The sequence below is a fragment of the Schistocerca piceifrons genome, chromosome X, assembly GCF_021461385.2.
Source record: "Schistocerca piceifrons isolate TAMUIC-IGC-003096 chromosome X, iqSchPice1.1, whole genome shotgun sequence".
Lineage (NCBI taxonomy): Eukaryota > Metazoa > Arthropoda > Insecta > Orthoptera > Acrididae > Schistocerca > Schistocerca piceifrons.
Genome location: NC_060149.1, coordinates 911,389,987 through 911,409,270, shown reverse-complemented (window position 1 = coordinate 911,409,270; position 19,284 = coordinate 911,389,987). Strand labels below are relative to the sequence as shown.

The following is a 19,284-nucleotide window of genomic DNA, read 5'->3' as shown; positions in this document are numbered from 1 at the left end:
CACAACCGGGGAAATCTTGTTCTTTGAAGGTTGCCAGGGAGGAGTAAACCTGCCAGTCAGCCTTCGTAAGCTGTCATTTGGGTGTGCACGCAGGTGGGGTAGGAGTCAGCAAACGGATAGCACATGGGAAATGGTCGCTCAAGTGGGTGTCAGAAAGAACTTACCACTTCAGATGATAGGCAAGCTTGACAGTGCAGAAGGATAGATCCAAATGGGAACAGATGTGCAAGGAGTCAGAAAGGAATGTGGGTGCTCCAGTGTTAAGGCAAAAGAGGTTATGTTGATTAAGGAGGTCAGTTAAGAGTGCACCTCTCTGACAGGTTCTGGGAGAACCCCAAAGGGGATAATGTGCATCAAAGTCACCGACTAGCAGAAATTGGGGAGGTAGCTGCCCAATAAGCTGATTGAAGTCTGCCCTGGTGACACTGAATGACTGAGGGATATAAATGGTGCAGAGGGAAAAAAGTCAGGTGAGGGAGGAAAATACAAACTGCAACAACTTGAAGATGGGTAGTCAGGGAGATGGGATGACTATGAACATCATCCCGTATGAGCAGCTTGATGCCCCAACGAGATGGAAAGCCGACGTCAGGGGGAGGTCAAAATGAACTGGGAAGAAATGTGACAGCTCCTAGTGGTTGTAAGGACACAATTCTGTTTCCTGAAGGCAGAGTATAAGCGGACGCTCCAATGCTAAAAGCAGCCACAAATCCTCTTTGTGGGGCCAAAGGGCGCAGAAGTTCCTTTGGAGGAGTGTCATGATGAGGAAGAAATGAAGGAGTGTGTCACCTCGGCAGCTGCCAAGTGACAGCCTGCGAAGAATGGCTGCTACAGGGCACAGAAGCAGGAGGATCCTGCTCCATAATGTCCACAGAAGCATCGACTTGTTCGTGCTGTTGGTTGGTGGAGACCAATGGAGAAAAACAGTTGGTGGGGCAGGCCGGCCGGGCTAAGGTATCACGTGACAACACTGTCAAAGAGGATCTTCGAGTCGGTGAAGGGGAAGACCATTTGCCTTTGTTGGACTTCAAGACTTTGCGGTTAGCAGAGGAAGACTTAGGGGCGGTTTGGTTGGAGGGACAGAGGAAGTCTTCACAGGAGTACTCCTTCTGTCCTTTCCAGCCTACCGGTTGTGTAGCTGGTGGCTTCATTCCTCGAGGCGAGAGTTTGATGGCTTGTTGCACAGCTGGACGGGTGGCTGTTGGTGCTACCTGGACACTGGGTGATTTCACAACCTCAGAGCTGAATTTGAGGTCGCATGTCTGCATGGTCATGTCCTTCATGGACGAGAGGTAACAAGGAAAGAACTGTAAGTGCCAGACAGGAGAGCTCAAGGTTTGTGAGCTGCCAATAACTTGCGAGCAACTGGGTAAGGCATTTTTTCTTTTTACCCGGATCTCCTGGACAGCCCACTCATCAAGATACATGGTACAATCCCTAGAGGTGGCGGCATGGCCACCATTTCAGTTGATACAGCAGGGAGAAGGAGGTGGACAATCGCATCCCTAACACAGGTTATACTGTTGGCTGAGTGTCAGCAAGACGTTCTAGTGTCATTGAAACAATGACACTGGTAGCAGTGCATCGGGTTCAGAACGTACGGTCCGACTGTGATAATATCATAGCCTTCCTTGATCTTGAACAGAAGCACCAGTCTATCAAAGGTGAGAAAAAGATTGCGGGTGGGCACTAAGAAGGAATCTGCCTTTTTCATCACCTGATGGATAGCAATGACACCCTGATCAGAGAGATATGACTGGATTTCGGCCTCGGTCAGACCATCGAGCAGCCTAGTGTAAATACCACCATGGGAAGAATTCACAGTTCTATGGGTCTCAACACAAATATGATAGCTGTGGAGAAGCGAGGCGGCAAGCAGTTGTTGTGCTTGAGAATCAGAAGTAGTCTCCAAAAGCAAAGTGCCATCCCATAAATGAGACCAGGATTTCACAGGGCCGGCAATGGCATCAACGCCTTTCTGAATAATAAATGGATTTACCATAGCAAAGCACTGACCATCTTTAGTATGTGATAGCACGAGGAACCGTGGTGCACCTGGAAGTGTCTTTCAATTGTTAGCTTCATTCCGTTTACATTTCGTAGACGTTGATTATTGTGAGATAATTCCTCATGATTGCCAGCATCTCCGATGGAACACTCCTAATTGGCAATTTGGGAAGGTAGCAGCTCTGACAAACACATCTCCCTGGGCCTGGTCTGTACCAGCGGCTGGGAATTACATGTTACCCAGTCACCTGTTATGCATCAGACGCATGGGCCGGCTGTCAGGAGCACACAGGGAGGAAGAAGAAAAAGAGGAACCTCAAACACCAAAGCGGAGGAACGAGAGGAGGAAAATTAACAAAGGGACAGGGAACAAAAAACAGTGGCGAGACTGTTCTTATGTCAGCGACAGACAATGTGGAACATTCCCAATAACACCCCGGACATATTCCCCAAGAGAGGGGAAAAAGAATAGCAAGAGGAGAGACATGCAGCACGGAACAGAAATGATGCTGCAAAGGCTGGGGACCTGTGGTAGCCAAGTACAAACCCACCAAAGAGTGACGAGCCCCCTGGGGGGGGGGGCAGGGGGGGGGGGCAGTGCAAGAGTCAAGGGGAAAACCACCTTGGGATGGAGCTAAAAGACCTGAGAGACTAGTTACAAATACAGCTGCCATTCACAGGGTGTATACGCGGACAAGGAAAAAAAATTCGCGAACTTTTCCAAAATTTCCCGGTTAAAAATACACTTTATCCAGGGGAAAAACACACTTTTTCTGTGTTAAGCGAAAATATATTTTCCCTCAGAACTGCAAAACTTGTCAATCCTTTGAATGGTTATGGTTTTATACATGGGCTTAGAATTTCTCGGAACTTTAGAAAACGAAACTCGGGGAAAAAGACACGTTCTGGAAATATCTTTGATGTGCAGCAACATGTACACTGCGTTTTTTTTGTATTACAAAAGTATACATTGCAGATCCACCAAACACTGCTTGTTACTTTCTGAATCACTGAAATTGAGATTGCAATACACTTTTGTAAGCCAGTCATAGCTCCTGTAACGTGATCTCACCGGCCGATGACAGCAGATATTCAGAGCATAGGACCGTGATGTAGCCAGCCAACAGCAACATCACTGTTCAGCAGCACGAACACACAAACAGGGAAAGTTAATAGTTTAAATTAATATACATAGTGTTGCTACAAGGAAAGCAAAGCTTTCACATATAATACTGGTCTCTAAGGTTGATAAGCTGCAAAAGAAGCTAAGCTTTTGCATATAATGTTGATCTTTTTTGTGCGAGTTACACTTTAAGATATATCCACACAAATGCGCCAGTAAAATTTTTGATAATGACATAAATGTCTGATCTCCAGTGTTCAAAATTCTTCTAAATGGCTCGTCATCAAAGAATTGATTTTTAAATGAGAGTCAAACGCTCTGTGATTTAAGAATTCATAGTACATTATCGCACATAGTTCAACTTACGTGAAAGGATATTTACTTTGAAAGCAACACTTTTCAAACCATCTTTCGCAATATTTTCCCACGAACTGTTAGAAATAGGTTCGTTTCTGCAGTTTCCCGAGAGTGCAGATAACAGGTGACACCACACATACGCAGCTATCATGACGTAGGAAGTCCGTATGTACATACATGTAAAACATTGAAAGAGCATACGTTATGTCATAAAAGAAACAAAACATCAGAGGATACTCCAAGATCATCGGAATTTCATGAACCACACTAAAATGTGCATATTTAAAGTACATTCTTAAAGTGCACATCCGTATGTCCAGATTCCCAATGAAGTAGACCTTGACCTGATATTAAGCTTTTCAGTGTGGTTTTCAGGATGTAAATTTTCTTGGAGCACCAGTATTGTATTATATCATGTTTGGTTCTTTATTATGGCACAATGCCACACGTGCTAGAAGATGAAAACGTGCACTTGAAATGCAGCGAACAGTTGAATAGCCAGTACTGTGGAATTAAACCTTTCGTTCCAAATACATTGACTGCCTCTTCGGAAAAGGTTAATGAAAGTCAAATTTCTTTAGCAAACAGACAAAAATAACTTTATTGTTCTGCAAGGCGATTAATGCTTAATTGTCAGAAAGGTGGAAATAAAATAAAATTTGAAACTAATAACATATTTTAGCCTTCTGTAATTATGTCAATGTATTTTAATTCACTTGATAGCTCCTGGCACAGATATCCGTTTCATTTTCATTTGACGCGAGAGTCAACGAAGGGAAAACAGCAAAATCACTAAATGTAAACATGAGTCATGTGGAGACTACCCACTAACTCAGACTGCTCTGCGCATCAGCCCCAGATCTACGATATTTGCTAACCGAGTCAATACTTGAAAAGACAAAAATAATTAATTGAATTTTCAAAAATATGTTCATCTTGTAGCGCAGATCTTTCTGAAAGGTCTGAAACATAAAATGTGTGGTCAAGAAAATGTAAGACATGTTATTTGGCCTTAAGTGTGCCAAAGTGCAGTGCCACGATTCTTCATACAGCATTCTTCTATCACACATCACTGTATTTCGCTTTCGCTCTGTGGAATTGAAACGTGTATATTTTGTAATGGATGCCATCAAACAATATTCAGGACAGTGGAAATTGAAATGTCATGTGGTGCCTCTGCTGCTCCCAGTTGGCCGGTATGACAGCCTGCCCTTCTTTTATTTTTTAAAAAAATCTTGCAATTAATAGCAAATGGGATTATTTGTAATCGGCAGAACAAGAAAACTTCAGAAAATTTGCACTCTCTAATGACCATCAGCTAATAACTTGCTGCTTCCTGTGACATGAAATTAAATACAGGATACATAAAACCAACAAAGACAAGAGAGCAGCAAGAAAGTATACATTTCTTCAACCCTTAGCTCCTAGCATTTTTTTGTCTCTTATCTTGCTACAGCTTAACATGGCATGCTCCCCTTTCTGCGAAAGAATCTATTACCTCATCAAAGTTTTTCAAACGTTTTGCTACATGTAAAATCGAAATGTCGTTATCTAATACTGTAAAAGCTGTTAATACAAATAATACCCAAGACTGGTGTGGTTTCTCGATCTGATTACGTCTATTTTGTCACTGTCTGCTAGATAAAATAAAATAGGCCTTTCTAATAGTGCAGCAATTTTGCAACACACCAAATAAACAAGACTGTTTTGGCACAAATGGTCATTTTTATAACACGACAGAATATAATTCACGAAGTACCAATATCAAATGCCTATTAGACCTACTACAAGCAAAAAGCTTTATGTTAGGAAATAGTTTCACATTTCATTCATAAGCACCAGTTTCTCAAGCATGGGATCGAAAAGTAGTATTATGAAATTTTTACATAAATTTGGAATCATCTTATTCTTCAATAATTTGTGTGATGTCCCAGTTTCTTCGCCTTCTTCGTTCTAACAAACGATCTTGTCATCATCAATTCTGTAGCTATTCCTACCATTGTCAAAATTTGTTCACCGATTAACTTCACTAACCCTGCCAGAATCATAAGTTTAGTTATCCCGCGATTAGGCATTGTTACAAGTTCGTACAATATGTTTTCCACATTACTTCCAAGAAAGAACTTAAGCTACCGCTAGCCGGGGACTGTACAACTGGTTCTTACTAGTGTAGCGACCTGGTCAAAAATTTGTCAAAATTTCATTTTCTTGGATACACCGAGAAGATAATACGTAATCACTCTCACCTGTTATTCCTGTTAGTCATTTATTTCCATTCTGGTAGTCTAAATCTATGGATTTCGCTAGTAATTAGAACAACGCTGATCATTCGCCAACCCAATCAACAACATAATCAGACAGCGATTGGCATGCATCCATTCGGCTTTACTCTGTTCAGCTCGTACAGCCCAGTCCCCTATTGTCTGCAGAAAGTTCATTTCTAGATGTGAAGAGGATTCTCCTGGGAGAGACATCACGTACACTATGCACGCATTCAAAAATCAACTTATGATTCATTCAGAAACCAACTTAAAATGTGTTCAAAAATGTTCAAAAACTAACAGGGATGTGCTTCAACATCATATGAAAAATCGATTTGTGAAACAATTTTTTTTCTTCAAGAATATGAATTTGGTGTCCCGTTTTCCCGGTAGATCTCTAGCTGCTTGCACAGCCAACAGCCACATTCCTGTAGCAAGAAGTGGGAGAATCTACTACTCAAACGTGACTCAACTGCACATGAGCCTGCTCGTAACTGCTACAATGAATCTAATGTAAACAGTTGTGACTTCACACTCAGCAGAGGCAATTTGTTGTTATGAAGCATTACATTTTCTTCCTAAAGCCTTGGACACATTTTGCTGTTGGCAGACGCTTGAATGAGCACTGTGTCATTATCCTATATGGCGCATTTCCTTTGCAATTTAAGTTATTTTCATTTTTTCTCTCGTTTATGTTTTATTGTTGAAGTATTATTCTGAAGGGGTATCCTTTGATAGGTAACATCCTTTGTTAGAGTATTGGTTCTTACCACTCAAAATTACAAAAATTTAACAGAAAACTAAAACAATGCAAAATTCCCAGGATTCTAAAAAATACCCGGGTTTTACCCGGTTTTCTCCCAGATGAAAAAATTCCTGGGTTTTTGCCAGATCTCCCAGTTGTCCCAAGTCGGATACACCCTGATTCACCATATGTTCAAACAAGTTGCAGAGACAGGGTGTATACGGGGAGAAGAAAAAAAAAATTCCCGGATTTTACCCGGTTAAAAATACACCTTCTCCTGGGTGAAAACACACTTTTTCTGTGTTAAGTGACAGTATATTTTCCCTTGGAACTGCAAAACTTACCAATTCTTTTAATGTTTATGCTTTTATACATGGGCGTAGAATTTCCCGGCACTTTAGAAATCGAAACTCAGGGAAACAGACACGTTTTGGAAATATCTTTGATGTGCAGCAACATATACACTGTGTTTTTTCGTATTACGAAAGCATACATTGGAATTCCATCAAACACCGTTTGTTACTTTCCGAATCATTGAAATCGAGATTGCGATGCACTTTCTTAAGCCGATCATAGCTCATGTGACGTTATCTCGGCAGCCGATGACAGCGGATGTTCAGAGCATAGGACACGTAATGTAGTCAGCCAACAGTAACATCACTGTTTCAACGCACAAATCGCCGAAGTGGCGTCAAATCAAAAGACTTGCACCCGGCGAACGATCTAACTGATGGGAGGCCCTAGTCACACGACATCATCACTATTAAGTACCACAAACACAGAAACAGGGAAGTTAATAGTTTAAATCAATATACATAATGCTGCTACAAGAAAAGCAAAGCTTTCACATATAATATTGGTCTCTAAGGTTAATAAGTTGCAAGAGAAGCTAACCTTTCGCATATAATGTTGATCTTTTTGGGGCGTGTTACACTTTAAGATAGATCACACAAATGTGCCAGTAAAATTTTTAATAATGACATAAATTAATGATCTTCGGGGTTTCAAATTTTTATAAATGGCTCGTCATCAAAGAGTTGATTTTTAAAAGAGAGTCTAACGCTGTGTGATTTAAGAAATTCATGGTACATTCTCGCACATAGCTCAACTTACGTAAAAGGACATTTACTTTGAAAGTAACACTTTTCAAACCACCATTCGCAATATTTTCCTGCGACCTGTTAGAAATAGGTTCGTTTCAGCAGATACCAGGCGACACCGCGTTTGTGCAGCTACCAAGCCCATATGTCAGTGCGTGTAAAACATTGAAAGATTGTACATTATGTCATAAAAGAAGCAAGACAAACACTTCGTTTCAAATACATTAACTGTCTCTGCGGAAAAGGTTAATAAAAGTCAAATTTCTTCAACAAACAGACAAAAATAAATTCATTGTTCTACAAGGTGATTAATGCTTGACTATCAGAAAGGTGGAAATAAAATCAAATCTGAAACTAACAACATATTTTAGCCTTCCGTAAATATGTGAATGTATTTTAATTCACTTGATAGCTCTCGGCCACAGATATCCGTTTTGTTTTCATTTGACGAGAGAGTAAACGAAGGGGAAACAGCAAAATCACTAAATGTAAACACGGGTCACGTAGAGACTACTCACTATAACTCAGACTTCTCTGCGCATCAGCCGCGGATATTTGTGAATCGGGTCAATACTGAAAAAAATTGGATTTTCAAAAATATGTTCATCTTGTAGGGCAGATCTATCTGAAAAGTCTGAAACATAAAACGAATGTGTTCGAGGATATGTAGGACATGTTATTTGGTCTTAAGAGTGCCAAAGTGTAGTACCATGCCTCTTCATACAGCATTCTTCTATCGCACATCACTGTATTTCGCTCTGTGGAATTGAAACATGTATATTTTGTAATGGATGCCATCAAACTATATTCAGGACAGTGGGAATTAAAATGTCCTGTGGTGCCTCTCCTGCTCCCAGGCAGCCGGTTTGACATCCTGACCCACTCAAAATGAATGGGATTATTTGTAACTGGGAGAACAAGAAGACTTCAGAAAATTTGCACTATTTATTGCCTGTTAGGTAATAACTTGCTGTTTTGTGTGACATGAAATTAAATATAGGGTACATAAAACCAGTAAAGACAAGAGACAAGCAATACAGTACACATTTCTTCAATACTTACCTCCTAGCATTTTTTTCTTTCTAATCTTGCTACAGCTTTACATGGCATCCTTTCTGTGAAACCTCATCAATGATCATCAAATGTTTTGCTACATGAAAAATCGAAATGTCGTCGTCTAATACTCAAAAAGCTGTTAATACAAATAGTATTCAAGACTGGTGTAGTTTCTTGATCTGATTACGTCCTGTTGTCACTATCTGTTAGATAAAATAAAATAGGCCTTTCTAATATTGCAGCAATTGTAACACACACCAAATAAATGAAACTGTGTTGACGCAAATGGTCATTTTTATAATACGACAGAATATAATTCATAAAGTACCAATACCAAATGCCTATGAGGCCTACTACAGACCAAAAGCTTTCTGTTAGGAAATAGTTTCACATTTCATTCACATGCTCCAGTTTCTCAAGTATGAGATCGAAAAGTAGTAGTAAGAAATGTTTACATAAATTTGGAATCGTCATATTCTTCCATAATTTTTGTGATGTCCTCCTTTCTTCTCCTTCCTTATTCTAACAATCAATCTTGTCATCACTAATTTTGTAACTATTCCTGGCATTGTCAAAACTTATTTCAATTCATTTTCTTGGATACACTGAGAAGATAATACGTAATCTTTCTTGCCTGTTATTCCTGCTAGTCATTTATTTCCACTCCAGTAGTCCAAACCTATGCATTTCGCTAGTAATTATAACAACGCTGATCATTCACAAACCCAATCAACCACATAATCAGACAGCGATTGCCATTCATCCGTTTGGCTTTACTCCAATCAGCTCATATAGCCTCATCCCCCTTTGTCTGCGGAAAGTTTATTTCTAGATACGAAGAGGATTCTCCTGACAGACACATCACGTACACTATGCATGCGTTCAAAAATCAACTTATGATTCATTCAGAAATCAACTCAAAATGTGTTCAAAAATGTTCAAAAACCAACAGGGATGCATTTCAAAGTAATATGAATAATCAATAGACCAACGTGCGCTGGATGCTAGGCACTTTGTGAAACAAGATTCATTTCCTTAAGAATATGAATTTGGTGGCCCCTTTTTCCGGTAACACCTAACTGCTTGCACAGCCAACAGCCACATTCCTGTAGCCAGAAGTGGGACAATCTACTACTCAAACGTGACTCAACTGCGCATGTGCATGAGCCCGCTCGTAACTGCTAAAACAAATTTAATGTAAACAGTTGTGACTTCACACATATAGGAAGCAATTTGTTGTTAAGAAGCATTGCAGAGTCTTCCTAAAACCTTTGATACATTTTGCTGTTGGCAGACGCTTGCATGAGCAATGTGTGTCTTCGTTGTTGTATATGGCACATTCCCTTTGCAATTTAAGTTATTTTTGTTTTTTCTCTCGTTTATGTTTTATTATTGAAGAATTATTCTGCAGTAGTGGGATACAGTAATATCCTTTGTTATAGTAATGGTTCTTACCAGTCAAATCTACCAAAATTTAACTGAATACTAAAACAATGAAAAATTCCCAGAATTCATAAAAATTCCGGGTTTTTTTTCCAGTTTTCTCCCGGATGAAAAAAATTCCTAGGTTTTTCGTGGTTTTCTCCTGGATGAAAAAATTCCTGGGTTTTTCCCGGATCTCCAGGTTGTCCTGGGTCGTATACACCCTGAGCGAACATTAATCAGGCTAATTCGACAACAGCTGTCGATCTCAAGGGGTATTTCCTAAGTTTCAGAACTGGGATACCATGCTTTCTCACCAGTGAGATGAGAAGCTACCCTCACTCCAGATATGGTGGCAAGGGCGTGGTGCTGGCTACCTACCGATAGGTGTTTGAGCACGTGGCTGTGGATGTAGTCTGGCCCTGGAGCCGTGTCAGGGAAAAGGGCTAGGAAGCTAAGGAATTCCCACTTCCTGAATAGAGCATTATATGCCTCTAGGGGATGCAAAATGTTTAGTGATAACATCTGGTTCAGGAAGACTCCCGGCACAGCTGTGGGGGACCTGTGTCCATAGAGGCATCGAACCTTTAGCCAAACCTGCTATGCAGGGGTATGTGGTCTGATGGTAGTAATATCCCATATCCTGCATCCTTTCCTCTGTCATTTTATTTGGTAGTAGATCTCTAAATGTAGCCGTTTTAAAGGTTCTCCATCAATGGATGTCGCTTAAAGCTTTGGACAGCCCGTCTCTGATCTGTAATGGCCATGATGCGCCTGCTACTGACAGAACGGCTGCGGTTGTGCCCCGGACAGCTGCCTCAGTACCACACATGGCAGGATGCTAAGGGCAACGGCAGAGGCAAACCAATCAGCATTGTTGAGAGAGCCCATTATGTGGGTGGATGCCCAGGCGAGTGATGCTGAGGAAGGGACAGGTTGATTGGAAAATGCTCACTGTCACACAGATAATCATGGACTAGAATATATCGATGGGATAAGACTAGTGCTTCAAATGGAAAGATCAATGACCAAACAAGACCTATATGCCACATTGGAGTGAGTGAGGGCACCAGTATTCAAGAAAGAAAGATCGAGCTCTAAGAGCAAAGTTTTGATAGCTTTACCTAGCCCAGTAGTCGTAGATGTTATGTTTTCGATGGACACAAAGGGCTTGTCTGCCCTAGTTTCAGGGACAGAGGAGAAACACAAAGCTCTACAACCACCAGCCTGTGGCTCCTACAGCCACTGGCAAGTATCTGGATGCAGATCGTCAGGATCCTGGGAGGAGAGTGTCCGAAGGTAACCATTCCATGTGGGAGATGTCAGATGTTGCTTCTCTGGCTGGCGATTGGGGACAGAAGTCTGCCCTGGGTGGGGAGTCGACAGTCCCAAAGTGGGTGTGGGGCAAACAGTAGGAGAGGGGACTCCAACCATTAGGGTAATGGGTGCAGTCAAGTGGCTCCAAGGGCCCAACATAAAAAGCATGACATTGTCATAGCTGTAGTAAACATCATTATCAAACATAGGGGATGCAAATGATCACCTTTCTTCTTGACGACCTGGTAAGTGAGTCACTCAAGAGTCTCGCATTCTTGGCTTTTCTTTTCTCTTTAAAAGACACTGCATTCCAGTGAACAGGGGGAATAGTGCTCCCTGCAGCTGATACAGTTATGGGAGGGACACAAGGAGTGTCCATGTGCAACTGACATCCATAATTCCTACAGACGGGGCTGATGTTAAAATGTGAAGACATGCTCAGATCTCGTGCATATGAAGCAGTGCATGGAAGGGGGAACTTATGGTTTCACGTTGCATCGATACACATCAGCTTGATCTTTTCAGGCAATGAGTTATCATCAAACGTCAAGATGCAGGCCTCACTATCAACCCTATTGTCCTCTGGACTCTCGTTAAGACATGACAGACAAAATGTACACTCCATCACTCCAAACTGGCACATAGCTCATCCTCTGTCTGCAAAAGGAGGGTGTGATGGGATATGATACCTTGTACTATACTGAGGCTGTTACAGGAGAGAGTGTCACAGGAATGTCACCCAGCTTGTCACAGGCGACCAGCACTGAATGGGGGATGCCATTTTTATCAAAACTGAATGACTTTTCATTTTCAAAATCGCTGCTACTTCCCCAAACCCTTCCTCAAGGTGTTCAATAAAGAATGATGATGGAGTGGTCAAACAGGAATCTCCATTTGTCCAAGAGCAAACTAAGTATTGTGGGAATGATTTCTCCACTTGTCTCGTACCCCCTACATTCGTCCTACGGCATAGCCAGAGAAGGAAATGTTGTGGGGTTATATATCTCTGCATTATAGTAATACTTTCTTTCTGAAGAGATGCTGGGGCCATACAGCTACCAGCAGCAGAAAATTTAATCCTCTTCATTTGTCTTGGTGCCACCCACTCTGAACGGAGGCTCCCCCAGGGGCACAACCCAGCCAGTGCAATGGCAATCTGAGCAGTTAACCATTGCCCAAAGTCCCTACAGCTCAGACACTAACAGTGTAATCTGTGGGTAATCACCCTGAAGGTACTTGACAAACAGCCCCCCCCCCCCCCCCCCCCAAGATTGGTTTTGAGTGAAATGATAGAAAGCCACAAGAGGTGGAATGTACACTACACTGAGCAACCTTCCTTGCACTATCTGCATTCTGTAAAATCTGGAAGAGGAATGGTAGGTCAGACCTAATATTGGGGACCATACAGTGAAGGCCGAAAAGTTGTAGAAAGTGCCAGAGGAGAGAAAAATGAGTTTTCAAAATCATAAACGAAATACAAGTATAATCAGTGCCAATAAGACCATCCAATGGAAAGGCAGATGAGAAAAAAAGAATAGTATAAGGATAGACTTGCAGTACAGAAAGGAAAGTCGCGCAGCAAGGGCCAAGGGCCCCAGGGTAGCCACGCACATACTCCAAAGAAATGTGAGCCCCTGGGCAAGTTCTGTAGTATGTTGTCATATTTCTCTTTACAGCTTGCACTTAAATATAATTTCAAACAACTTTGATGATGATGGTTTTTATGATTTCAGAACAGCAGTTAAATGTTGCCTCAATGCCACAACTTTTGAAATTTCTAAGATTGTGTGGTGTCACCACACTTGCTAGGTGGTAGCCTTTACATCGGCCGCGGTCCGTTAGTATCCGTCGGACCCGCGTGTCGCCACTATCAGTGATTGCAGACCGAGCGCCGCCACACGGCAGGTCTAGAGAGACTTCCTAGCACTCGCCCCAGTTGTACAACCGACTTTGCTAGCGATGGTTCACTGACAAAATACGCTCTCATTTGCCGAGATGATAGTTAGCATAGCCTTCAGCTACGTCAATTGCTATGACCTAGCAAGGCGCCATTACCAGTTACTATTGATACTGTGAATAATGTACCGTCCAGAGCGACTTTCACCATTAATGGATTAAAGTTACGTATTCCACCAGCTACGTCCGTTTTTTCTAAAGTCTAATTTCCTTGTCCTGTTCCAGACCTCACGCCAGCCTGCGTGAGCTAAAACGTGTGCCTTTCGGCTTCCTCTAGTAACACGGTGTTGGCTCTCCTGCCAACCACAACAGGTTGTTTGGGTTAAAGTCACCAAAGAAAAGTCAGGAAATTGACACACACACACACACACACACACACACACACACACACACACACACAATTTAGTCACACTAAACAGTGGGTGAAAACAAAAGTGTTTAAAAAAGGGGAAACAGATGAAGCTATAAATACTTTCACTGCCATGGCTGGGAATGACATGTTGATTGAAGTCTGAAAAGAAGGAATATCAGAAAAAATTATTCTATACCTAAAAAAGAAAAATTGTTTTTACAGTGAACTAACAAAGTAGCCATTGTTTGAAGAGCACTTTATACTCATTAAAACTTTTAAGAACATTTTCTATATTGCCTAAGTGAAAGTACTGTGCCCTAGATTTTTTCATATTAATTATTTCAATAACAAAATTTTCAAGGACAAGCTATGAGCCTAATATTCAAGACTTAAGTACTTGTTTTTATATTTTATGAATAAAATTTATAAAAAAATCTATTTTCTCCTTTCTTTAATGTTATCCATAACCTGTTGTTTGCTTACTCTGCACTTAATAATTTAGGACACCCAGCCCAGTTTTAAGGGCACAGGAGTTGGCACATACTCTTTTCATAAAATATTCCAACAAAATAGGTAATTACAACAAAATAGGTAATTACAACAATAACATTCCAAACGTGACAATAACCTTTCACGAGTATTTATATGCAAGTTCTTCCAGTGTTTTTACACTTCTTTTGGAAGAAATATAGAAAACTGTAATAGTGACAATGTTATTTCTGTTTTTGTCAGAACTTAGATTTTTGCACTTAAAGGTGGTTATTGTTCTTTGTCTAAACTTACAAACCCATACCAATGATGCTGATTTTCAGTAGGCTTTTGGAACATATACTGTGTTTGCACATTATGAATTACCCTAAAAAAACACACACACCAATCTATTGACACAGTTGTATGGATTAAGAAAATATCATTCTTGCAAAACACTTTATTCACATAAAGTAATGAGTGCTATCTATAGGTGATCTCAAATTGATACCATATTTCGAGACGACTTGACACCATTCCTAACCAGAGATTTCTGAACAATGGAGTATCGTTTCAGTTGTATGACTAGATTCATGATTTTCTGTCATAAAGGTCACAGTTCATAGTAAATGATGGAAAGACAGAGTAAAACAGAAGTGGAATATCACACTCCCTAATGAAGTGTTCTAGGCCCTCTGATATTCTTAACCTATATACATGATTTAGGAGACAATCTGAGCAGCCATTTTAGATTGTTTGCAGATAATGCTGTCATTTACCATCTAGCAAAGTCATCAGAAGATCAAAGAGAATAGCAAAATGACTTAGAAGCTGTACCTGTATGGTGCAAAAAGTGGCAATTCTCTCTGAATAACGAAAAGAGTGAGGTCATCCACAGGAGTATGAAAAGAAATCCATTAAATTTAAGTTGCACGATAGATCACACAAATCTAAATTCTGTAAATTCAACTAAATAACTATGGATTACAGTAACGAATAACTTAAATTAGAATGCTCACATGGATAATGTTGTGTGGAAAGCAAACTGAAGACTGTGATTCACTGCCAGAACACTTAGAAAATGCAACAAATCAAGTAAAGAGATTGCTTATACTACACTTGTCCACTCTCTTCTGGAGTATTGCTGCGCAGTATCAGATAGAATTTATGAAGGAAATTGAAAAAAATTCAAAGAAGGGCATCTTGTTTTGTATTATTGTGAAATGTGGGAAAGAGTGCCACAGATACAATATGCAAATTGGGCTGGCAATCATTAAAACAAAGGCTTTCTTTTTACTCAGGCAGGATCTCCACACAAAATTGCGGTCCCAAACTTTCTCCTGGTAATGTGAAAATATTTTAATGGCACCCGCCTATATTGGGTGAAATGATCATTGCAATGAAATAGGAGAAATCAGAGCTGGCCGAAAGTATTTAAGTGTGTGTTTTTCTCCTGCATTTTTTGAGAACAGAATGGTATGGAAATAGTCTGAAGGTGCTTTGATGAAACCTCTGCTAGGCACATAAGTGTGAATTGCAGAGTAGTCATGTTGGTGTACGGATTTAGAGAAATAATGGAAAACCTTCATGCAAGTCCACTGTCTCCAGCACAGTGTCACTTCATTCAGTGTCAACTAATAGTGCAAGTGAAGGAGATGAAAGGGGGGAAGGAGACGAATCAAAGAAATAGAACAAAAAGGAACGTTTGAAGGGAGGACTGAATGTTATCCTGTACACAAACTTTGAAAAAAGTTTCCTCTCTTTACAATTATGTTTACTACAAATACCAGTGAATTAAGAAAAAGTAAACAACAATCAGAAGTGGCATGTAAAATGTCATGAGGAAGCAGTATATAAACAAACCAAAATTTTTCTTGTGGGTTGCATAACACATGAATTATAAACTGCATATTGGTGCCATTTGAAGAGTAAAAACATTAACAGCTAAAACAATTGACAACACTGCTCTCAGTATCTTTTCTAAATTTTATTTATACAGTGCTACTACTGCAAAATTATGTAACAACTATTAGTACCTCATGAACCACAGGTGGGCAACGAGCAGCTTGTGGGAAGGCTCCAGCCCTTGATTGTTTTCAATCTGGCCCAGAGAAGAAATTCACAAAATTACTCCTACCTGTTTGTCCACTGTGATTGTCTATCACAATGCCATATTTTGGTCCTCTATTCTTCCTCATATTAACATTAGTAAATAATTCTTGTCAATTGTGGACACATTAGAACACACTTGAAACTGAAGGCTTCTGTGATGAATTAGTTACAATTATTTCTTTTATAGGTGTTTTTTTCTCATGATGATATTTCAGTATGCCTGGCAACCCATCTTCACAGTTATCGTTAAAATCATATGTAAAGACACAATGCTCACAACAAACAAATAAATGTAAACATCTGAAGAATGGGTGAACATAAAATGAATGTACTCTCAAAAATACGAGTTTCAAAGGATAATTTGTTGGTGTGGTGTTTTAGTAAGGAGTGCCACTCGTACTGGCACATTATCCCACAAAAAGACGTTACAGTTCTCACTTTATGTGCTAGGAGTGCTGATGTCGCGTCACATGTCGAGGCAGCCCACAATCTTAAGAAAGAATGTGAATCACGTCTGCCAATCACCAAAGGTTGCCCATGCCTGATGCTTCAATATGGTACACTGACATCATGGTCTTTTCAGGTGAGCTACTTCTGTACAGGAATAAAAATGCTGCTGAGGTATAATTGCTAGTACATTTTCTGACCACATCCTCTAAGATATTGGGCTAAAACAATAAATTAAAGTAGCAATTTCAATGCCAAAAACAGTTTAATCCTTAATTTCTCATATCATAAGAAGTTACTGACCTGTGTATCCGTTTAACAGATTCAGAACTTGTTTTCGGTGTGGCATGAAACTTTCAGGAGTAAGATACCAGACAGTTTTAAGAGAGAATTACATTAGACCTATAATTTAAAAAAATCTTGTCTGATATTTATATGATATTAAATTATGTAAGAAAGGAAACAAACAAATTGTCAAAGGTATTGCAACATTCTGACAATGGTGTTGAAATGAAATTACTTTTTACAAGTAAGCAGTAGCAGTAATGGCAACTGTAATCTCATACTCAGACAGAAGCATCTAAACACAGAGACAGCATTGCATATGCAATTTTAACCTTCTTAACTAAACCTCATAGCAATACAGGCACTACATACCAGTGGAATCAGTCTCCTTCATTGTCTCAGAGTTCTCTTTCATATCAAGGATTGAATGACTGTTGTTAAGACATGTTTGAAGCAATGCACGTTGTCGCTGCGATATAAGATCACTGTCTTTAGTAACAGCATCAAGCCTTGCTTGGAGTGCTGCCTCCGAGTACAACTGGTCTTCCACTTGGGCAGACAACTCTCGTTTCTCTTGCTCTAGCCGCTCACATATTTCACGGTGTTGTTCTTCGGTCTCCTGCACACAACCAAGTGACTTAATTACATATAACAAGAAGCTTTTCTTCGAGATGCAGAATAGATACTTTTTAAACTATAAAATGTCCAATTACATACTGCTTAAATCAGTACACAATATTTAGGAGAAACTCAAGAGGCAAGTAGCACGACTAAATGTCAATTGCCACAAACTCTTTGGTGATGCTATACAAAATATTTAATGTTCGGGGTGGTTAATCAGTTAATGTTTTTGAGAGGAAATGTACAGGAAGTGTCAAACATCCTCGATCCTTTTAACAATAGAATTCAAAATAAAATCTCCTTCATGGTACATTAATTAATGTGTTTATGCCATATGTGGCTATTCAGATTGTCCAACTTACTCCCTATATCTATCTGTCCTCTTGAAATTTTCCGGAAGGGGGGGAGGCGGCAGAGGGGGAGGCGGCAGAGGGGGAGGCGGCAGAGGGGGAGGCGGCAGAGGGGGAGGCGGCAGAGGGGGAGGCGGCAGAGGGGGAGGCGGCAGAGGGGGAGGCGGCAGAGGGGGAGGCGGCAGAGGGGGAGGCGGCAGAGGGGGAGGCGGCAGAGGGGGAGGCGGCGGAGCAGCAAAACAATGCCCTTGTTCAACTTCCATGGACTTTGGTTTGATTCTCGTGTGACATAGGCCACCCATGATTCATCGCCCGTAGCAATTTGGCTTAAGAAATCATCACCATCATCGTGGTACCGCTCAAGGAAAGTCAATGCACTGTCTAAATGTTTGGTTTTGTGCACAGTCATCAACATTTTCGGTATCCAATGTGCACAATTTTCGGTTATTCAAGTGCTCGGTCACAATGCCATACAAAACACTATGAGAAACATTAGGTAAGTCATTCCACAAGGAAGAAATCGTGAAGTGTCTGTTTTCTCTCACCTTATTTTCCACTTCCTGCACCAAACTTTCATTAATGACCGAAGGACGCCCACTCCGTTTTCATCATGCACATTTGTGCGGCCATCTTTAAATGCTCTCACCCACTTTCATAACATTCCATCACTCATAATGTTTTCTCCGTAAACTGCACAGATCTCATGATGAATATCGATCGCTTTTAGGCCTTTAGCACTATGAAATAATATAACAGCCCACACTTCACAATCAGCAGGACTCACAATTATCGGAGGCATCTTAAACACTCAGTACACAACGTAAACAAGGAAGAATCAGACTAATGGCATCAGTGCATAGATTAAGGTACAGGCTTTCATGTAAAAATAAAATTATTGAGATATCTTAGCACGTTTTTTTTTAAATTTCAAAACGGTACTTAAAAAACACGCCTTGTACATTATACACATTATACACTTACGGTAATTTGGGGAGGAAGGGCATGGTTTTCTTGTTATCTATTTACTACCTAATTTAATTATGCGTGTTTAAATTGAAAAATATGAGAGAAATTATAAAAAATAGGGGATTTTTGAACAGTTGTCATTAGGATGAACACTGAGTATAATTGTAAGTTCTAAACAAGCACATTCAGTCAATGTTACTGTGTGAGAAACACACACACACACACACACACACACCACCTAGTTTTATTTAAATACTACTGTCACAATCAGACTCATACAATCGTAAGTACTAAGAATGAAATTAATAGTTAATATTGTCACGCTGAGGAAAGTGTAAG

General features: G+C 40.3%; 1 protein-coding gene across 4 annotated transcripts in view; it reads right to left on the bottom strand.

Moving 5' to 3' along the window:
* LOC124721874 (sarcolemmal membrane-associated protein-like) overlaps positions 1-19,284 on the bottom strand; it is a 351,987-nt gene that overhangs the window by 144,819 nt on the left and 187,884 nt on the right. For 3 of the 4 annotated variants that reach the window (XR_007006401.1, XM_047247014.1, XM_047247015.1), the window contains one exon: positions 17,381-17,627. Coding sequence is in view for 3 of the 4 variants with exons in the window: in XM_047247014.1 (XP_047102970.1) it covers positions 17,381-17,627 (247 nt within the window). In the remaining variant the exon portion in view is untranslated. The remainder of the gene's footprint in view (positions 1-17,380; positions 17,628-19,284) is intronic. The other variant, XM_047247016.1, reaches the window with a different exon arrangement.